General features: G+C 17.1%; 5 protein-coding genes across 5 annotated transcripts; all 5 read left to right on the top strand.

Annotated features, from left to right (window-relative positions):
• Positions 1-7,358: 7,358 nt before the first annotated feature.
• On the top strand, positions 7,359-8,084 carry LOC128951455 (uncharacterized). Its single transcript, XM_054296702.1, has 3 exons — positions 7,359-7,400; positions 7,587-7,728; positions 7,834-8,084. Exons 2-3 carry the CDS (start codon positions 7,602-7,604, stop codon positions 8,082-8,084), a joined length of 378 nt encoding a protein of 125 aa, XP_054152677.1. The 5' UTR covers positions 7,359-7,400; positions 7,587-7,601.
• Positions 8,085-9,194: 1,110 nt separating this feature from the next.
• On the top strand, positions 9,195-9,965 carry LOC128952464 (uncharacterized). The gene is made up of 3 exons (XM_054297866.1): positions 9,195-9,267; positions 9,469-9,605; positions 9,686-9,965. Exons 2-3 carry the CDS (start codon positions 9,485-9,487, stop codon positions 9,934-9,936), a joined length of 372 nt encoding a protein of 123 aa, XP_054153841.1. The 5' UTR covers positions 9,195-9,267; positions 9,469-9,484; the 3' UTR covers positions 9,937-9,965.
• A 732-nt stretch (positions 9,966-10,697) lies between these two features.
• On the top strand, positions 10,698-11,294 carry LOC128952474 (uncharacterized). Its single transcript, XM_054297876.1, has 2 exons — positions 10,698-10,826; positions 10,971-11,294. The coding sequence occupies exons 1-2, from the start codon at positions 10,718-10,720 to the stop codon at positions 11,219-11,221; spliced, it is 360 nt and encodes a 119-aa protein (XP_054153851.1). The 5' UTR covers positions 10,698-10,717; the 3' UTR covers positions 11,222-11,294.
• Positions 11,295-11,904: 610 nt separating this feature from the next.
• On the top strand, positions 11,905-12,496 carry LOC128951456 (uncharacterized). The gene is made up of 2 exons (XM_054296703.1): positions 11,905-12,095; positions 12,246-12,496. The coding sequence occupies exons 1-2, from the start codon at positions 11,987-11,989 to the stop codon at positions 12,494-12,496; spliced, it is 360 nt and encodes a 119-aa protein (XP_054152678.1). The 5' UTR covers positions 11,905-11,986.
• Positions 12,497-13,712: 1,216 nt separating this feature from the next.
• Positions 13,713-14,239, top strand: LOC128952488 (uncharacterized). Its single transcript, XM_054297890.1, has 2 exons — positions 13,713-13,862; positions 13,979-14,239. Exons 1-2 carry the CDS (start codon positions 13,754-13,756, stop codon positions 14,227-14,229), a joined length of 360 nt encoding a protein of 119 aa, XP_054153865.1. The 5' UTR covers positions 13,713-13,753; the 3' UTR covers positions 14,230-14,239.
• Positions 14,240-15,738: the final 1,499 nt, after the last annotated feature.

Below are 15,738 nucleotides of genomic sequence, written 5' to 3' on the forward strand. Positions count from 1 at the left end.
ATAGATATGTTTTTTTCGATTAATTATTTAACTTTAATATTTATAAAACAATTTATATAAACATGAAATGTTAAAACATTTCAATCATTTAATCGTTTAATTATTTATTCAATTTATTATAATATTGACTTTCGATTATAAGTTTAAAACTATTTTGTATTTTAATATTCAATATTGAAATTATATGTTAACCTTAATATGTTATGTTTTTTGTAATGTTTTAGTTTTTAGTTTTTGTATTACTTTTTTTAGTCCAGTGTTACACTCGAGAGAGGAAAGTTGTGTTTTAAAACGGCCTTCAATTAACACATGTTTTGGTGTAACTTTTAAGTCCCACTCTTAGGGCATTTAATTTGTGTTTTGTTAAATTTAATTTAGTAATTTAATTATCGGTTTTGATAATTAAATAATTTAATAATGATCTCAATTATAATACATTTATAAGTTTAATTAATAAACATTTAATAAAAGTTTGTATTTAAAGTTACATAAGTTTTGGTTTATTTGTTGACAAAATACTGTATGTGTTTTCTATGCCGAGTATTGGCTTAGAGTCAATGTTTTTGTGGTTTTGATATTCTGGCGGTAATAGTGGTTCGATTCTGTTCGACGATAGATTCAGTTATTACCGTTCGAACTGTAACTTCCGGTTCCGTTCGTATAGCGAATACGAACACGTATTTGTTAATTGTATTGTTAACCCCCATGTATTTGTAACCCCTGTTGTATTTGTTTATCACCCCCGTGTTATCGTGTCCAGCATATATTTGTGAGCTACACCTAGCCATAGTAACGGAGCGCTTACCCATTGGTCTATTGGTTGATCTACGGGTGCAATCAATTTCCCCCTCCGTTACAAACATTTATAATATTTATTAAAAATTAATATTCATATTATATTAACTTAAATAGATTTATTTATTATTATGAATATTTATTAATGATTATTTTTTAAATAAAATATTTTTACTTAAGTATATTTACTTCTAATGTTTTTTTTAATTTTATTATTAAATATGAAATATTGACTACATTAATGAAATTAACTATTTTAAGTGTAATTAAACTTTATATTCAATTTATGAGATAATTGCACTGCTAAAATATTTTTACAAATTTTTATAACTAAATTAATAAAAAAATAAAATATTTATTGTATAAAATTATTAAATAATTTAAATAGTTCTACTATTTTTTTAAATAGTTAATGAAACATAAAATCATAGAATTAAAAAATATAATTATAATAAATTAATTTTTTAATTTTATGATTTTATGTTTCATTAACTATTTAAAAAATAGTAGAACTATTTAAATTATTTAATAATTTTATACAATAAATATTTTATTTTTATGATATACGAAAAATTTTATTAATTTAAATATCTTAATATAAATTAAAAACATCGTATATTTTTAATTTTTGTACAATGAATAAAATAATTGAATCAAAACCAGATATAACTAGAGTTAATATAGACTAAATGTAAACAAAAAAATATAATATTTATTCAATTAATTAATTATTATTTTCATTTTATTAATTACTATTATTATTATATTAAAAATAAAATAAAAATCTATTATAATAATAATGTATTTATTTTTTTTTAATATTTACTTGAAAAAAAATAAAATTCTATACTTTAAAAAATTATTTGATTTTTAAATTATTAATCATATATTAATTACTTTTATTTAAATAAATTAATACAAATTATATTTATATTTACAATCGATGACTACTAATAATTTAAATATTTCTGTAAATGTACAAAACTTAAATATTAAACTTAATTGAAAAAATTACATATTAAATTCTTAAAAAAAATTTAGTAAATACTAAATAAAAATAGATTTATTTGTAATTTTTCATAAAATAATTTATTACTTAATATAAATCATATAAAATAGCACTCAATTTATTGAATAATGCATATGTAGTTTATTTTACTTTGAATATTTTATTGACAATTGAAATTAAATAGATTTAATTTATTAACAATTCAATAAACTAATAATTTTATATTATTATTAGGTTAAGTATCTCAATAAATAATTTATATTAAAGATTTTTTTACATATATCATAAAAATCAAATATTTATATTAATTGTTTTATAAAATTAATAAAAATTAGATTTTTATTTGTAATTTTAGTAATTAGTGATTTACTATAGTTTTAAAATATTTAATTATAACATAAAATCATAAAAATTAAAAGTAATGATTTAGTATAAACTATTTATTTTTTTACTAATATAGTTATAATAATTTACTAAAATATTTTAGTAGTGCAATAATCCTATCAATTATATTTAAAGTTTAATTACACTTACAAAAGTTAATGTATTTTAGATAATAAATAATTTTAAAAAAATGTTTGGTAATAGTAAAAATATTATTAAATAATTATAATAAATTATATTTTTTTTGTTAAATACAGATTTTTTTGGGTTGGTATAAATATCGCTAATATTTTACACAATTATTAGTAAAAAAAATAATAAATAGTATAAAATTTATTAATAGTATATAAATTACATTTTATAATTATTATTAATATTATACAAACTTCATTTTGAATTTTAAGTTTGTAATATTTAATTCAAAAACATAAAAAAAACTATATATAATAATACTTTAATAAAAAATAAAATATAAATATAATTTAATAATCATTATGATCAAGTTGATTTTATTATTATTAACAACAATATTGTTAATTAATTCAATGATATTGTGTGAAGATAAAGATTTTCTAGAAATAGGAATGCCCCGGTCAAAGTTAAGACTATTGCGACATGATATTTTATATAGAGGACTTTGCGGTAAATATTAATTATTTATTTAAACAATAATAATTTTTTATATTTAAACAAATAAATAAATAATATAAACAATTAATTCGTGTTATTTAATAAATAATTTTTTTTTAAAAAATAACACTAGTATTTTTTCAAAAAAAAAATTATGATAATTAAAAAGTATATAGATAAACTTTTGATAATTATTTTTTTATCTCTATAAATTATAAATTTAGAAATTAGTTTTTTTACTGTTATACTATTGTTTTACCTACACTTTAACTGTTAATTTATTATTTTTGTATTATTTGTTAAATGTTAGTTAATTATTATTATTATTATTATTATTATTAAAAACAAATAATTTTATTTAATTAACATTTTAAAAAAAATATATTTTTTAAATTAATAACCGATTTTTTAATATATATATATATGTTTTTAAGGTACATGCGATAGAGAGTTAGTACCCCTAAAACCGTTTATAACATGCGTAACACATATAAACAATTGGACGGAATCACTATCAGATCATTTAGAGTTTGCCATTGAATACAAACAAACGACTGCTAACTGTGAACGGGCTATAAAACAGTTTATATTTCAAAAAATGCGTAAAACAATGAAAAATGATTATTACATATTTCATAACTCTTTTGCTGATTGTGTGAAAAATAAATTGAAAACACCGTATATTTCTAATTTTTGTACAATGAATACACGTATTGAATCAAAACCAGATATAACTAGAGTTAATAAAGACTAAATGTAAACATAAAAAAAGATAATATTTAATTAATTAATTAATTAGTATTTTCATTTAATTAATTTTTTTTAATTATTATTATATTTAAAATAAAATCTAATTCGAAAATAAACATTATAATAATAATGTATTTATCTTGTCTAATTTTTATTTAAAATAATAAATAAAATTTTATACTTCAAAAAATTAATTAATTGATTTTTAAATTATTAATCATATATTAATTACTTATTTATATTTACAATCGATGACTACTAATAATTCAAATATATTTATTTAAATGTACAAAATATTTAGCTTAATTGACAAATTTAAATTTTTAATAAAAATTCTAGTAAAAACTAAATAAAAAAAAGTTTTATTTATATTTTTCAGAAAATAATTTAATTAATTTATTGAATTAGAGAGAGAGACTGTAGTGATTAAAAAATAAATAATTTATTGGTTTTTAAGTGATGAATACAATCTACCGGATAATATATGGGGTCAGCCAAGTGTACCACAAACACAAATCCTGCCATTAGTTGATTTTGTTTTTACTTTGGAAAGCCTATGATAGTTACCTATACCTAGTCTGACACCACTCATACAGTAATACTAAAATATGATATACTATTTATATTTTTTTGTTTATAAAATAAATTTATTATTTAATATAAATCTTATTAAATAATAATAATAAATCATTATTTTTTCGTTTAGATATAGATTTTTTTCTTGGTATAAATATCGCTAATATTCCAGACAATTATTACTAAAAAAATAAATAGTATAAAATTTATTATTCAAAATAATATAATCAGTCTATAAATAATAAGTACGAAAAAATAATATTTTTGTATTTAGTTTTATAAATTAATAATAACGACAACAACAAAATGATTAGTTTAAAAGTGTTTATTTTAATCATATGTATTAGTTATCATCAATACTGTATGTTTTGTCTATCAAATGTCAATCAAACTGATGCTAATATTGATGGTGATAGTGATGACCAAAATAATAATAATAAAACTGATTATAATAAACCAGTTGTTGCCGAAAATGATGGATTAAGTAATTTAGGAACACTTGTACAAAGTTTAATTAGTGGATTAGGATTAAATGGGTTGAATGGTTTTATAAATTAACTCATTGGTTGATAATCATACTATTGGAGTATTTAATGTACAACAACTAATTAATGAATATAATATTATTTTTTAAAAATCAAAATTACCAATAGTTCCCTAAAAATAGAAAATGTTTTAGTTTATATATATATATATATATGAGATTTGATAATGATAAAATTATAAAAAAATCAAAAAATGTATTTTAGTTAATTCTATTAAAATAACTATAATAACAATAATAATAATACTAAATTAATTATTAGTTTTTTTATTTTAATATTTAATTATTAATAATTTTTTTTAATTTGTATGATTAATTAACTAAAATTTTTTTTGTAATTATATATATTTATAAATTTAAATAAAATTTAACAGTGTATGTTGTTTATTATAAAACCATTATTTTTACTAATATTTCATTTAATTATAAATTGATTATCAAATAGTCTGTAAAAAAAAGTATAAATATGTTTTTTTGGTATTTAGTTATATTAATTAATTAGAAATAATCAACAACAAAATTAAAAAATCAAACTACTGATGATAATAATAATGATGGTAGTGGTAGTGATATCCAAAATAATTATAATAAACCACTAATTGGTGACAATATTGATAATTATGGTGATGTTGGTGATGGTTTAAGTATGCTATTCAAATATTTGAAAAATTTAATTTTTTAAAAATGCTGTTCAACCATTTAATTATTTTTTGTCATATCAATTGTTTTAAAATGATAAATAATTTCGATTATAAATTGAAGTCCAATATAAACTACAGTAGAGCAAACAAACAATTAAATTAGTATAATTAAAAATAAAATCACCAATAGTTTACTATATAAACTAGTTGAGAATGCTTTAAAAGCATTTCCATACGAATTCCTTAACTTAAAAAGGAAAAAATAAAAAAAAATTGTAGCGGAGTCTGGATTCGAACCCATGTCCTCGTGGGACAGACAGACCGACAGACAGACAGACTTTTAGAATGCATATACGTATTCCTTTCAGGAATTCGTGAAAATTAGATTGACTATTTTTAATGTATAATTTTTTTTACATATATTAGAATTGATAATGATTCAAAAAATTAGAATTAGAATAACTATAATAATTATAAATATATAAATATTTGGTGTTTTTTGTGTAATAATATTAATAGTATGTATTTATAAATTTAATCTGTATGTTTTAATTTTAAGTATAATTACATTTTACTAATATTTTTGTTTTAATTTGAAAAATAATTAATTATATAATTAATGCTTTATCATAGATTAATGTACTACATTAATTATAATACATATATTATTAATATATCAAAATGTCTGATTATTTTATTAATTAATTAATTATTTTACTATAATTTATTGATATATTAATCTGATATATGAAAATATCAATTAAAAAATATAGTATATATATATAACATTATATTAATGTTTTTTTGTTTGTAAATTATTATTATTTTACAAATTATTATAAAACTATTTTCCTTTTTACTAATGTATTAAGTATTAAGTATAGTCAGCCTTGTTATCAAATAAACAAATAAAAAATAAATAAATAATTTTATATTAATCAATAATAATATGATTTTATCATCCATGACCGTAATAATATTGCATTAGTATTGTTTAAGCATATTTGATAAGTTTAAACTAATTTTATTTACATTGCTATACAAATTACTAGTACATTATGACTCAAAAATTTAAAATATAAAACTAATAATAATGTTTTTTCCTGTACTTAAATATATTAATTTTAATTAATTATTTATGTATAAAATATTTTATGTTAATGTATATAATTTCTTTATTACAATACATTTTATAGATTATAATTTTTTCTTATATTAATAACAAAGTCATAACATTTTTTCAATAAATATATTTATTATATTTTGCAAAACTTATTTATTATTATGAATACATATAAATATATAAATTATTGTATTTAACTTAATTAATATATTTATATTGATAGAAAATTTATTAAAAAACTTATTGTTTATTGTATTTTAATAATATTAAAAAAAAATTCTATGATCATTTTTATAAACAGTACAAAAAAAGTTTATAACAAAAAAATTAATTACGTAAATATAAAATATTCTATATTAATATTAAATGAATACTTTATAAAGTTTTTTATTTTTATAAATTAATAGTAATTGTTTTTAATGCAGAATTTTATATAATATTAAATTTCTGATATATTATTTTTTTTAAGAAATAAATTTTTTTAATAACTTATGTACTTTAATTTTTTTTAGTACAATAAAGTAAAATGACAATGGCTAAACTATTCATGCATGTCTAGCACATTAAGTACATTATTATTATTATTATCATAATGTCCTAATTAATTATGTTATTTAAGTATTTATTGAATTAAAGTTTGCTGGATATTATTTAGTTAATTTTTTTTTGAAAAAATAATTAATTATGTTTAATTATGAGTTATAATGAATAACAAAATAATTAATTTTATAGTTCTAGTTATAGTATTTACAGTTAATTAAGCCAAACAATTGTTTATTAAAAGTACATTTAAAAATATTTACATATAAATTTGCTTGAAATTATTTGATATATAAAAGATTTAATATTTAGCATTCAAAATATATCAATATTACTTAATAATAAAATATTAAATATATTATTTAATCTATATATTTAATCTTTAGTTAATACAAGTGTAAACCATATGTATGTATTGATTAATTTTTTTCGAAATATTTGTTTAGTATTTTTAACAAATTTTTTCTAATTGTTTTTATTTATTTCAAAAAAAAGTTATTATATTAATACTAAAAAAATTTTTATTTAAAAAAAAGTATATAAATTGTTTAAACTTCTATACTAATTAATTATTTTATTATTATTATAAAATAGTACAGATAACACTCAATGATAATGATGATGACCAAGATACAATTTATTTACATTGTATCGCTAACTGTTTTAGTTGGTTATGTAGTGTCGACAGATATTTTCAGTGAAGAGTATAAGAAAAATGCTAAAATGGTTTTGTGCGGTAAGTTATTCAAATAATTTTTAAATATTTAAAAATATTTCCAATTAATATTTAATTTAGTAATTAATTAAATTTTTTTTAAATTTAAAAACTAAAAACTTTAAGGCGATTGCAAAGATGATGGCGTAAAAGCAGATCTCGATAAGTTCAAGGACTGTTTTCGGGCGCAGTTCCCGACCGAAGTCGACCACATTATGTCCATACGTGAGGCCAACAAAGCCGCTCCGGACACGTGTATGGAAAAAATGCGTACAGAACTCGAGGGATACGCACGACAGGAGCCGTCGGGTGTTATCAAAGTTATGGACTGTTTTCACGATAACGTAGTTCGTGAACATCTCGCAAAATGTCATTAAATAAAATTAATCAATTAATTGAATGATTGATTGATTGAAATATTTAACAAACAAAAAAAGTATATAATTTTTATTATTTGTTGTATTTTTTCTATTGATATTTTAAATATCAGTTAATTTTTTTTTTTGATATATTATTTGGTTTTTTATATAATTTTTTTCTAATAATTTTTTCTTTAATAAACTGTAAACTTTATAATAATTTTGATAAAATAATAATCTTAACTTTAATTAACATATTTTTAGTTAAAAATAAGTGAATATTTGTAATTAAAAATAATAATACTTTAAATAAATGCAAAATTTTTTAATAAATTGTATCAGTTATATTTAATTAAATTATTAAAATAATTAACATTATGTTTGAATATACAACTATTTAATAGAAAATAAAATAATTTTTTATTAAATGCAATTACAATAAATTAATATAATTAGTAATTTGATTATTTGCTGAATTATTTTCAAAACAGTAAACTATTTATAAATATATAAAAAAAATATTATTGTTAAGAATGAGTTATTTTATTTAAAAAACATATAAATAATACTTTAAGTTATTTTGTTTTTTTAATAAGTGTTGAATAAAACATTTTAGAAAATATAATTTTAAATATAAAATTCAATTGTGTGATGAAAAAACAATATACAATATACAAAATATAAAAATTAGTAAAATTCAATGTTAATAATTATATAATAATTAACATTGTTATATTTTATTAAAATCTAATTAAATTTACCATAATACTTTATTTTAAATAAAAATTTATTTTAAAAATTGTAATCCATAAATAATTATATATTACACTATCACGTTATTTACAAGTGTATTATATGCTATAAATTAATTATAATATTTAAATATAATTGTATATTAAAATTTTTTATTGTGCTTGACATTTTTTTATTATTAAAAATAGAATTATTTTTCAAAAAAAATTACATCTAATTGTAATAATTAATTTTATTAAATAATAAAAATATATAATTTTATAAATATTCTTTTATTTAACTTAATAATTTTAGCTTAAACAATGAAATTTTATTTGTATTATTATTTATGTCAAATCATATATAAATAGATAACTCATAATGTTAAATGTTAAACAAATTTTGTATATTAACTCAAGTTATTAAACATTTATTTGTATAATAAATCTTTAAAACAAACATTTCAATTGTAAGTAAAATATACAAAGTTTTCAAATATGATTTATGTTTTAATAATATTCCTTAAATTTATATAATTATTATTATCTATAATTTTAGAAAAATGTTTTTATCTATAATAAAAATTGATTAGTTTGTTTTTTGTTATATATAACAAAAAAAAACTAAAATTAATTGCTTTATTTATAAATATAATTTATAATACAAACAGTTACACACACATAAAAATGACCAAGTATCAATATCTACTGATTGTCTCAACATTGGCCATTGTTGGCCAACTAGTTGTTGGACAACCCAATACCCAGGATGAAGATTTCAAAAAACATGGAAAAATGATTTTATGCGGTAATTGTATTTAAGATATATTTAAAATTCTTAAAATTTAAAAACAATTTTTTAAAATTAATTAATTAATTAATCAATAGGTGAGTGCAAAGATGCCGGTGTGAGAGCCGATCTGCAAAAGTTTAAGGACTGTACAGCAGAATTGTATCCGAAAGAAATGCAGACAATGATGGCTATACGGGAGGCAAACAAATCCAATCCCGATGTTTGTATGGAAAAAATGATGACTGAAATGCTTGAGTATTCCCGCAAAGATCCCGCAGGAGTTATCAAAGTTACCGAATGTTTCAATACTAACGTTGTCCGACAACATCTGGATAAATGTCACTAAAAAAAATTATCACTACTATTACTACTACTACTACTACTTATTATGATAACTAAAAAGTTTAATCAAATAGTTTTTTAGTTTATTTTTATTAATCTATAAATTTTTTATGTTCTCGTTTAGATAAATTAAAGCAATTTATTGTTTTCTATTATTATAATTAATATTTTAAATTTAAAAAAAATTAGTTTAATCCAATTTAATCCAATTTTTTAAAAATTATTTTGTTATTAAAACTTATATTTTATTTTAAATTATAAAAATAACTTAGTGCTTTTACTATAAATTATAATAAAGTATTTAAGTTTAATAAAAATGTATTTTTTATAAAATAAAGAGTATTGCATTTAATGTTAATTACATAATAAATACTTTTTAACTATTTTTTTATAAAAACTTTAATTAACTTTTACCTGATAATAAAATTTTATATTTATTTAATCATTTTACTAATAAATATTTTTATTATATGTAGAAAAATACTTGTTATTTTAAATAAACTATTTGAACAACATTTTTTATTAATTAGTAAATTGCACTAAACGTATTTATTTAACAAAATAATTATGAAATACATTTAATTATTTTCTAAAATTTAATCAGTGTATGACTTATGTATAAACAAACTTTAATACTAGTAACTAAATATTATGTAAAGCATAACTACATTTAGTATAAGTATATAAATACATTTGTTAAATGTATAAATGAAAAAATTATATATAAAATTTTATTTTTTTTTTTAATTTAAATTATAAACTTTCAACAGTTTAATTTGCTTACAATGAAAACTATTATGTTTTTAGCTATTATTGTCTGTGTTGTTGGCATTCAATTAGTTTCTTGTAATTTTAGCGAAAAAGATTTAAAAAACATGAAACTAATAACGTGTGGTAAATATAATTAAATTATTTTTATTATTATTTAAAATATTTGTCAACTTTTTTAAAAAAATAAAACTAACTTATTATTATAAAGTATATCTTATCATTAATTATGTATAATATTTATTTTTTAAAAAATAACTATTTATCTAGGTGAATGTAAAGATGCCAAAGTGAAAGAGGATTTGGATAATTATGATAAATGTGTTATAACAGCGTTGCCAGATGAAGTTAAAAAAGAGCAGGAAATCCTAAAGGAGCATGGTAATGATCAGGATAAATGTTTTGAACATATGATGAAACATTACGATGATCTGAAAAAATCCAAACCAGATGGCTATAAAAAAATGGAGGAATGTTTCCATAAAAATGTCAAATATGAGGATGTTGATAAATGTCATTAAATTATATCATCATTTTTTGTTGAAGATAATTAAAATTGATTAAATTGTAATTTTTAATTAATGTATTTTTTAGTGCTGTTATTGTTTAATATTGTTTTAATATAAATTACTTTTGTTTTTTTTTAATTTTATTATAAAAAAATTATTTTTTTATGTTAATATGTAGATAATTTGAATTATGATAAGTTACAAATATTTACAATAAAAAATATATGTTAATACTGTTATGGCTATTAATTATATTATATAATAAAGGTATATCGATATAGTAAAATTTTTAAATAATTGTATTATATTTTTAAATAAATATTAATAAAAAATATTTAAAGCATTATATTTCGATATAATTTAAAATAATATTAAGAGAATAATAGTAACTGTATAATAAATTTTTATTTATTTAATCATATTATTTAATCAATATAATTATTCTGTATTAAAAATAAATGTATTAAAACTATATAATCTATATAAACAACATTTTCATATTAATTAGTAAATTGCAATAAAAATATTCATTTAACAAAATAATTTTGAATTCCAATTAATTATTATCTGAAAATTTAATCAGTGTAACTTATGTTTAAACAAACTTTAATACTAGTAAATAAAATAGTATGTATGCGCAAAACTAATTTTAATAAAAGTATATAAAAGTAACTGTTAAATGTATAAATGAAAAATTTACAGATAAAATTTAACTTTTTATTTAAAACAATTTGTTATTTAAATTGTAAACTAAAATCCAGTTTAATTTTCTTCAAAATGAAAACTATTATATTTTTAGCTATTATTGTCGTTGTTGTTGGCATTCAATTAGTTTCATGTAATCTAAGCGAAAAAGATTTGAAAAACATGAAACTAATAATGTGTGGTAAATATAATTAAATTATTTTTTTTTATTTAAAAAAATTTGTCAACTTTTTAAAATAAACTAATTTATTATTATAAAGTACTGGTATATCATATTATTAATTATATATAATATTAATTTTTATTTTTTAAAAAATAACTATTTATCTAGGTGAATGCAAAGATGCCAAAGTGAAAGAGGATCTGGATAAATATGATAAATGTGTTATAACAGCGTTGCCAGATGAGGTTAAAAAAGAGCAGGAAATTCAAAAAGAGCATGGTAATGATCAGGATAAATGTTTTGAACATATGATGAAACATTACGATGATCTGAAAAAATCCAAACCAGATGGCTATAAAAAAATGGAGGAATGTTTCATAACAAATGTCAAATATGAAGATATCGATAAATGTCATTAAATGACAGATAATTAAGTTTATTAAGATAATTAAAATTGATTAAATTCCTATTTTTAATAATGTATTTTTTTTGCTGTTATTGTTTAATATTGTTTTAATATAAATTACTTTTGTTTTTGTTTTTGTTTTTGTTTTTTTATTTTATTATAAAAAAATGATTTTTTATGTTAATATGTCGATAATTTGAATTATAATAAATTACAAATATTTACAATAAAAAATGTAAGTTAATACTGTTATGGGCCATAACTTATGGCTATTAATTATATTAATATTGATTGTATTGCTAATATTATTTATTTCTAAATTTATTTTTTTTAAATCTAATTTTTTTATGTTAATATAACAGATAACTTAAATTATTATAAATTTATAGTGATAATTAAACTGTATTTTGTAATAAATAAATGTTAATAAAACTACTGTACTTTGAATATTTTATTTAATAATTGTCAAATAGATTTTTTAAAAACATTAATCTAGAATAATCCATATATTTATATTATTTTAATTAAAATATTAATTGTTTGAACACATTTATAAAAAAAAATATTTTGCAATTATTATACAATAAACAATTTAGTTTAAATACTTATAAATAATAAATATAAATCAGTTATAAGTAATCATTAAATGCAAATTTCTATATAATTTATTATAACATAATGATATTAATTAGTTTTATTTAATTAAATGTGTGTGTGTGTGTTATTATATATAATTAAATTTTAATTTATAAACAAAATTGTTTAATCAGGTAAAGATTAGTAAATAACATTTAAATTATTATTATTATTATACATATTATCAATAGTAATACAGCATATATTAATTACATATTAATTATTTTTTCATTATTATATAAATTATCTATAATTTTATGATAATATAATACAGTATTATATTTTATTATATTATTAATATTATTATCTATAATAAGTAGATTTTTAAAAATTTTATCTAACTTTTTAAAATTTGCTTAATTAAGTCAATTACATATTAATAATACAAATTTTAATTAATATATCATACTTAAAATTTGCACCTAACACAATAACTAGCTAATTTTATTTATTTATTTTATAAATTAATTAATGTAACTAATGAATAAACAAATTTATTTTTTAGTATAATATCATTCAGAAAAAAAGTATATAAATAATTGTATATTTAATGAAAATAATAATTCTTATAAAAATAGTTTAAATTATTTTATTTCATTTGTTTATTATATTACGTAAATATAAAACAGCAATAATGAAAACTATAATGTTTTTGGCTATTATTGTCATTGTTGTTGGCATTCAACATGTTTTATGTCAATATAGCGAAAAAGATCTTAAAAATATGAAACTAATATTTTGTGGTAAATATAGCTTTAAAAAAAATTAATTTTAAAATACTTTATTAATTACTTATATAAAAATCATATTTTAATTATTTAAACATAAATATATTATTATTGAATAAATTTGAAACTAGGTAATTGCAAAGATACTAAAGTAAACGAGGATATTGCAAAATATGGTGAATGTGTTAAAGCAGCATTGCCAGATGAAGTTAAAAAAGGTATGGAAATTCGTAAAGAGCAAACAAATGACCAGGATAAATGTTTTGAACATATGATGAAACACTACGAGGAGTTGAAAAAATCAAATCCTGATGGCTATAAAAAGAATCAAGATTGTTTTCATAATAATGTCAAATATGAGGATGTCGATAAATGTCACTAAAAATTATCAGCTTGATAAATTTAATTTGTTATTGCAAATTATTTTATTGATAATAATATTTTTTTATTGAATTATATAATAATATTTAAACAAAAATTATTATAAATATTTAAATGATTTAATATTTTTTCAATTGATCAATGTAATATTCATGTATTAATAATAAATTAGTAAAATAAATAAAATTTTATTAAAATACTCTACAATACTATAATAAGTTTGTGATATAGATGTTAATCGGTTATATATATATAAAATAATAATAATAATATTAGTATTTTTCCTAATAAAAAGTATTTATTTATATTGTAAGTATGAAATTTTTAATACAAATATAAAAACTGTAATTTTTATTATTTTTAATATAAGTAATAACTTATGTAATTAAATTAAATTTTAATTATTTTTTTTATGAAAACACATTATTATTATTTTTATTTATAATATTATTTGTTTGCACACATTTAACTAAAAAATATTAAAATACTAGAAAAATATTTGTAACTATGTATTGTTTATAAATACAAATTTAAGTGATTTACAATTAATTGCTTTTATTTGTACATTGTTTAGTTTATCATTAAATATAATATATTTTCGAATTAATAAAAATACTTATTATTAAATATTAAACATTTAAAGTAATACTGCTTTAATATTATATTGTATAATAATTAAAATAATTAATTCAAAATATAAATACATTATTTACAATAAGATATTACTAAGAATATCTAATTAAACTGTTCAAATGACTTTAAATATAGTGATACTATTAAAGCAATTACCTGTCAAAAAAATATTTGTTTGATAGCATATTATTAAAAAAAATAGTTTGAAAAAAAATATTTGACACAAACCTCATAACCGCGAAATCTGGTTATAATAAATAGTTTCCAACACTGAAAGCCAATACGCTTTTTGGCCAATCGCTCGGTAATCGATAATATCTATTAAATAAAACCAACAAAAAAAATAACAAAACTGCCATAAATTCTATAGTTATAAAATTATTATAACTGTTTATTATGACTTTTATAACTGTTTATGTATTATTAAAACTGAAATTATTATTTAAAAAAAACTATTTTTTAAATATAAAATTATAAACTATAAACTTCAAATTATAGTTAGTTAGGTTCTAATTTAAAACAAAAATTAACTAATCAAAAATTAGATAATTTTTAAAAATTTACAAAAAAATTGTATAAATTAAACAATTTTTTAATAATAACAAAAAAACATTTACCTTAAATTTTAGGGACACCCTATACCTAGTTTGATAGGCCAAATGAAACAGTTTATAGGTTAGCATTGCCTCTTTGAAAGTATTATTTATTATTTATCCAGTTTATTAAATATTAGAATAAGTTTTATAAGTTAAAAAAAACTGTCAAAATATTTGTTGTCAAATTTCAATATTTAAGTAATAAAAGATAAACTTTTTACAAATTTACACAAAAAATATATGAAAACATTGTATAAATAATAATTTTTTTAAAAATAACA

This window comes from Oppia nitens, unplaced genomic scaffold, assembly GCF_028296485.1.
Source record: "Oppia nitens isolate AA-2021 unplaced genomic scaffold, nextdenovo-longstitch-racon4-pilon3 scaffold1_pilon_pilon_pilon, whole genome shotgun sequence".
Lineage (NCBI taxonomy): Eukaryota > Metazoa > Arthropoda > Arachnida > Sarcoptiformes > Oppiidae > Oppia > Oppia nitens.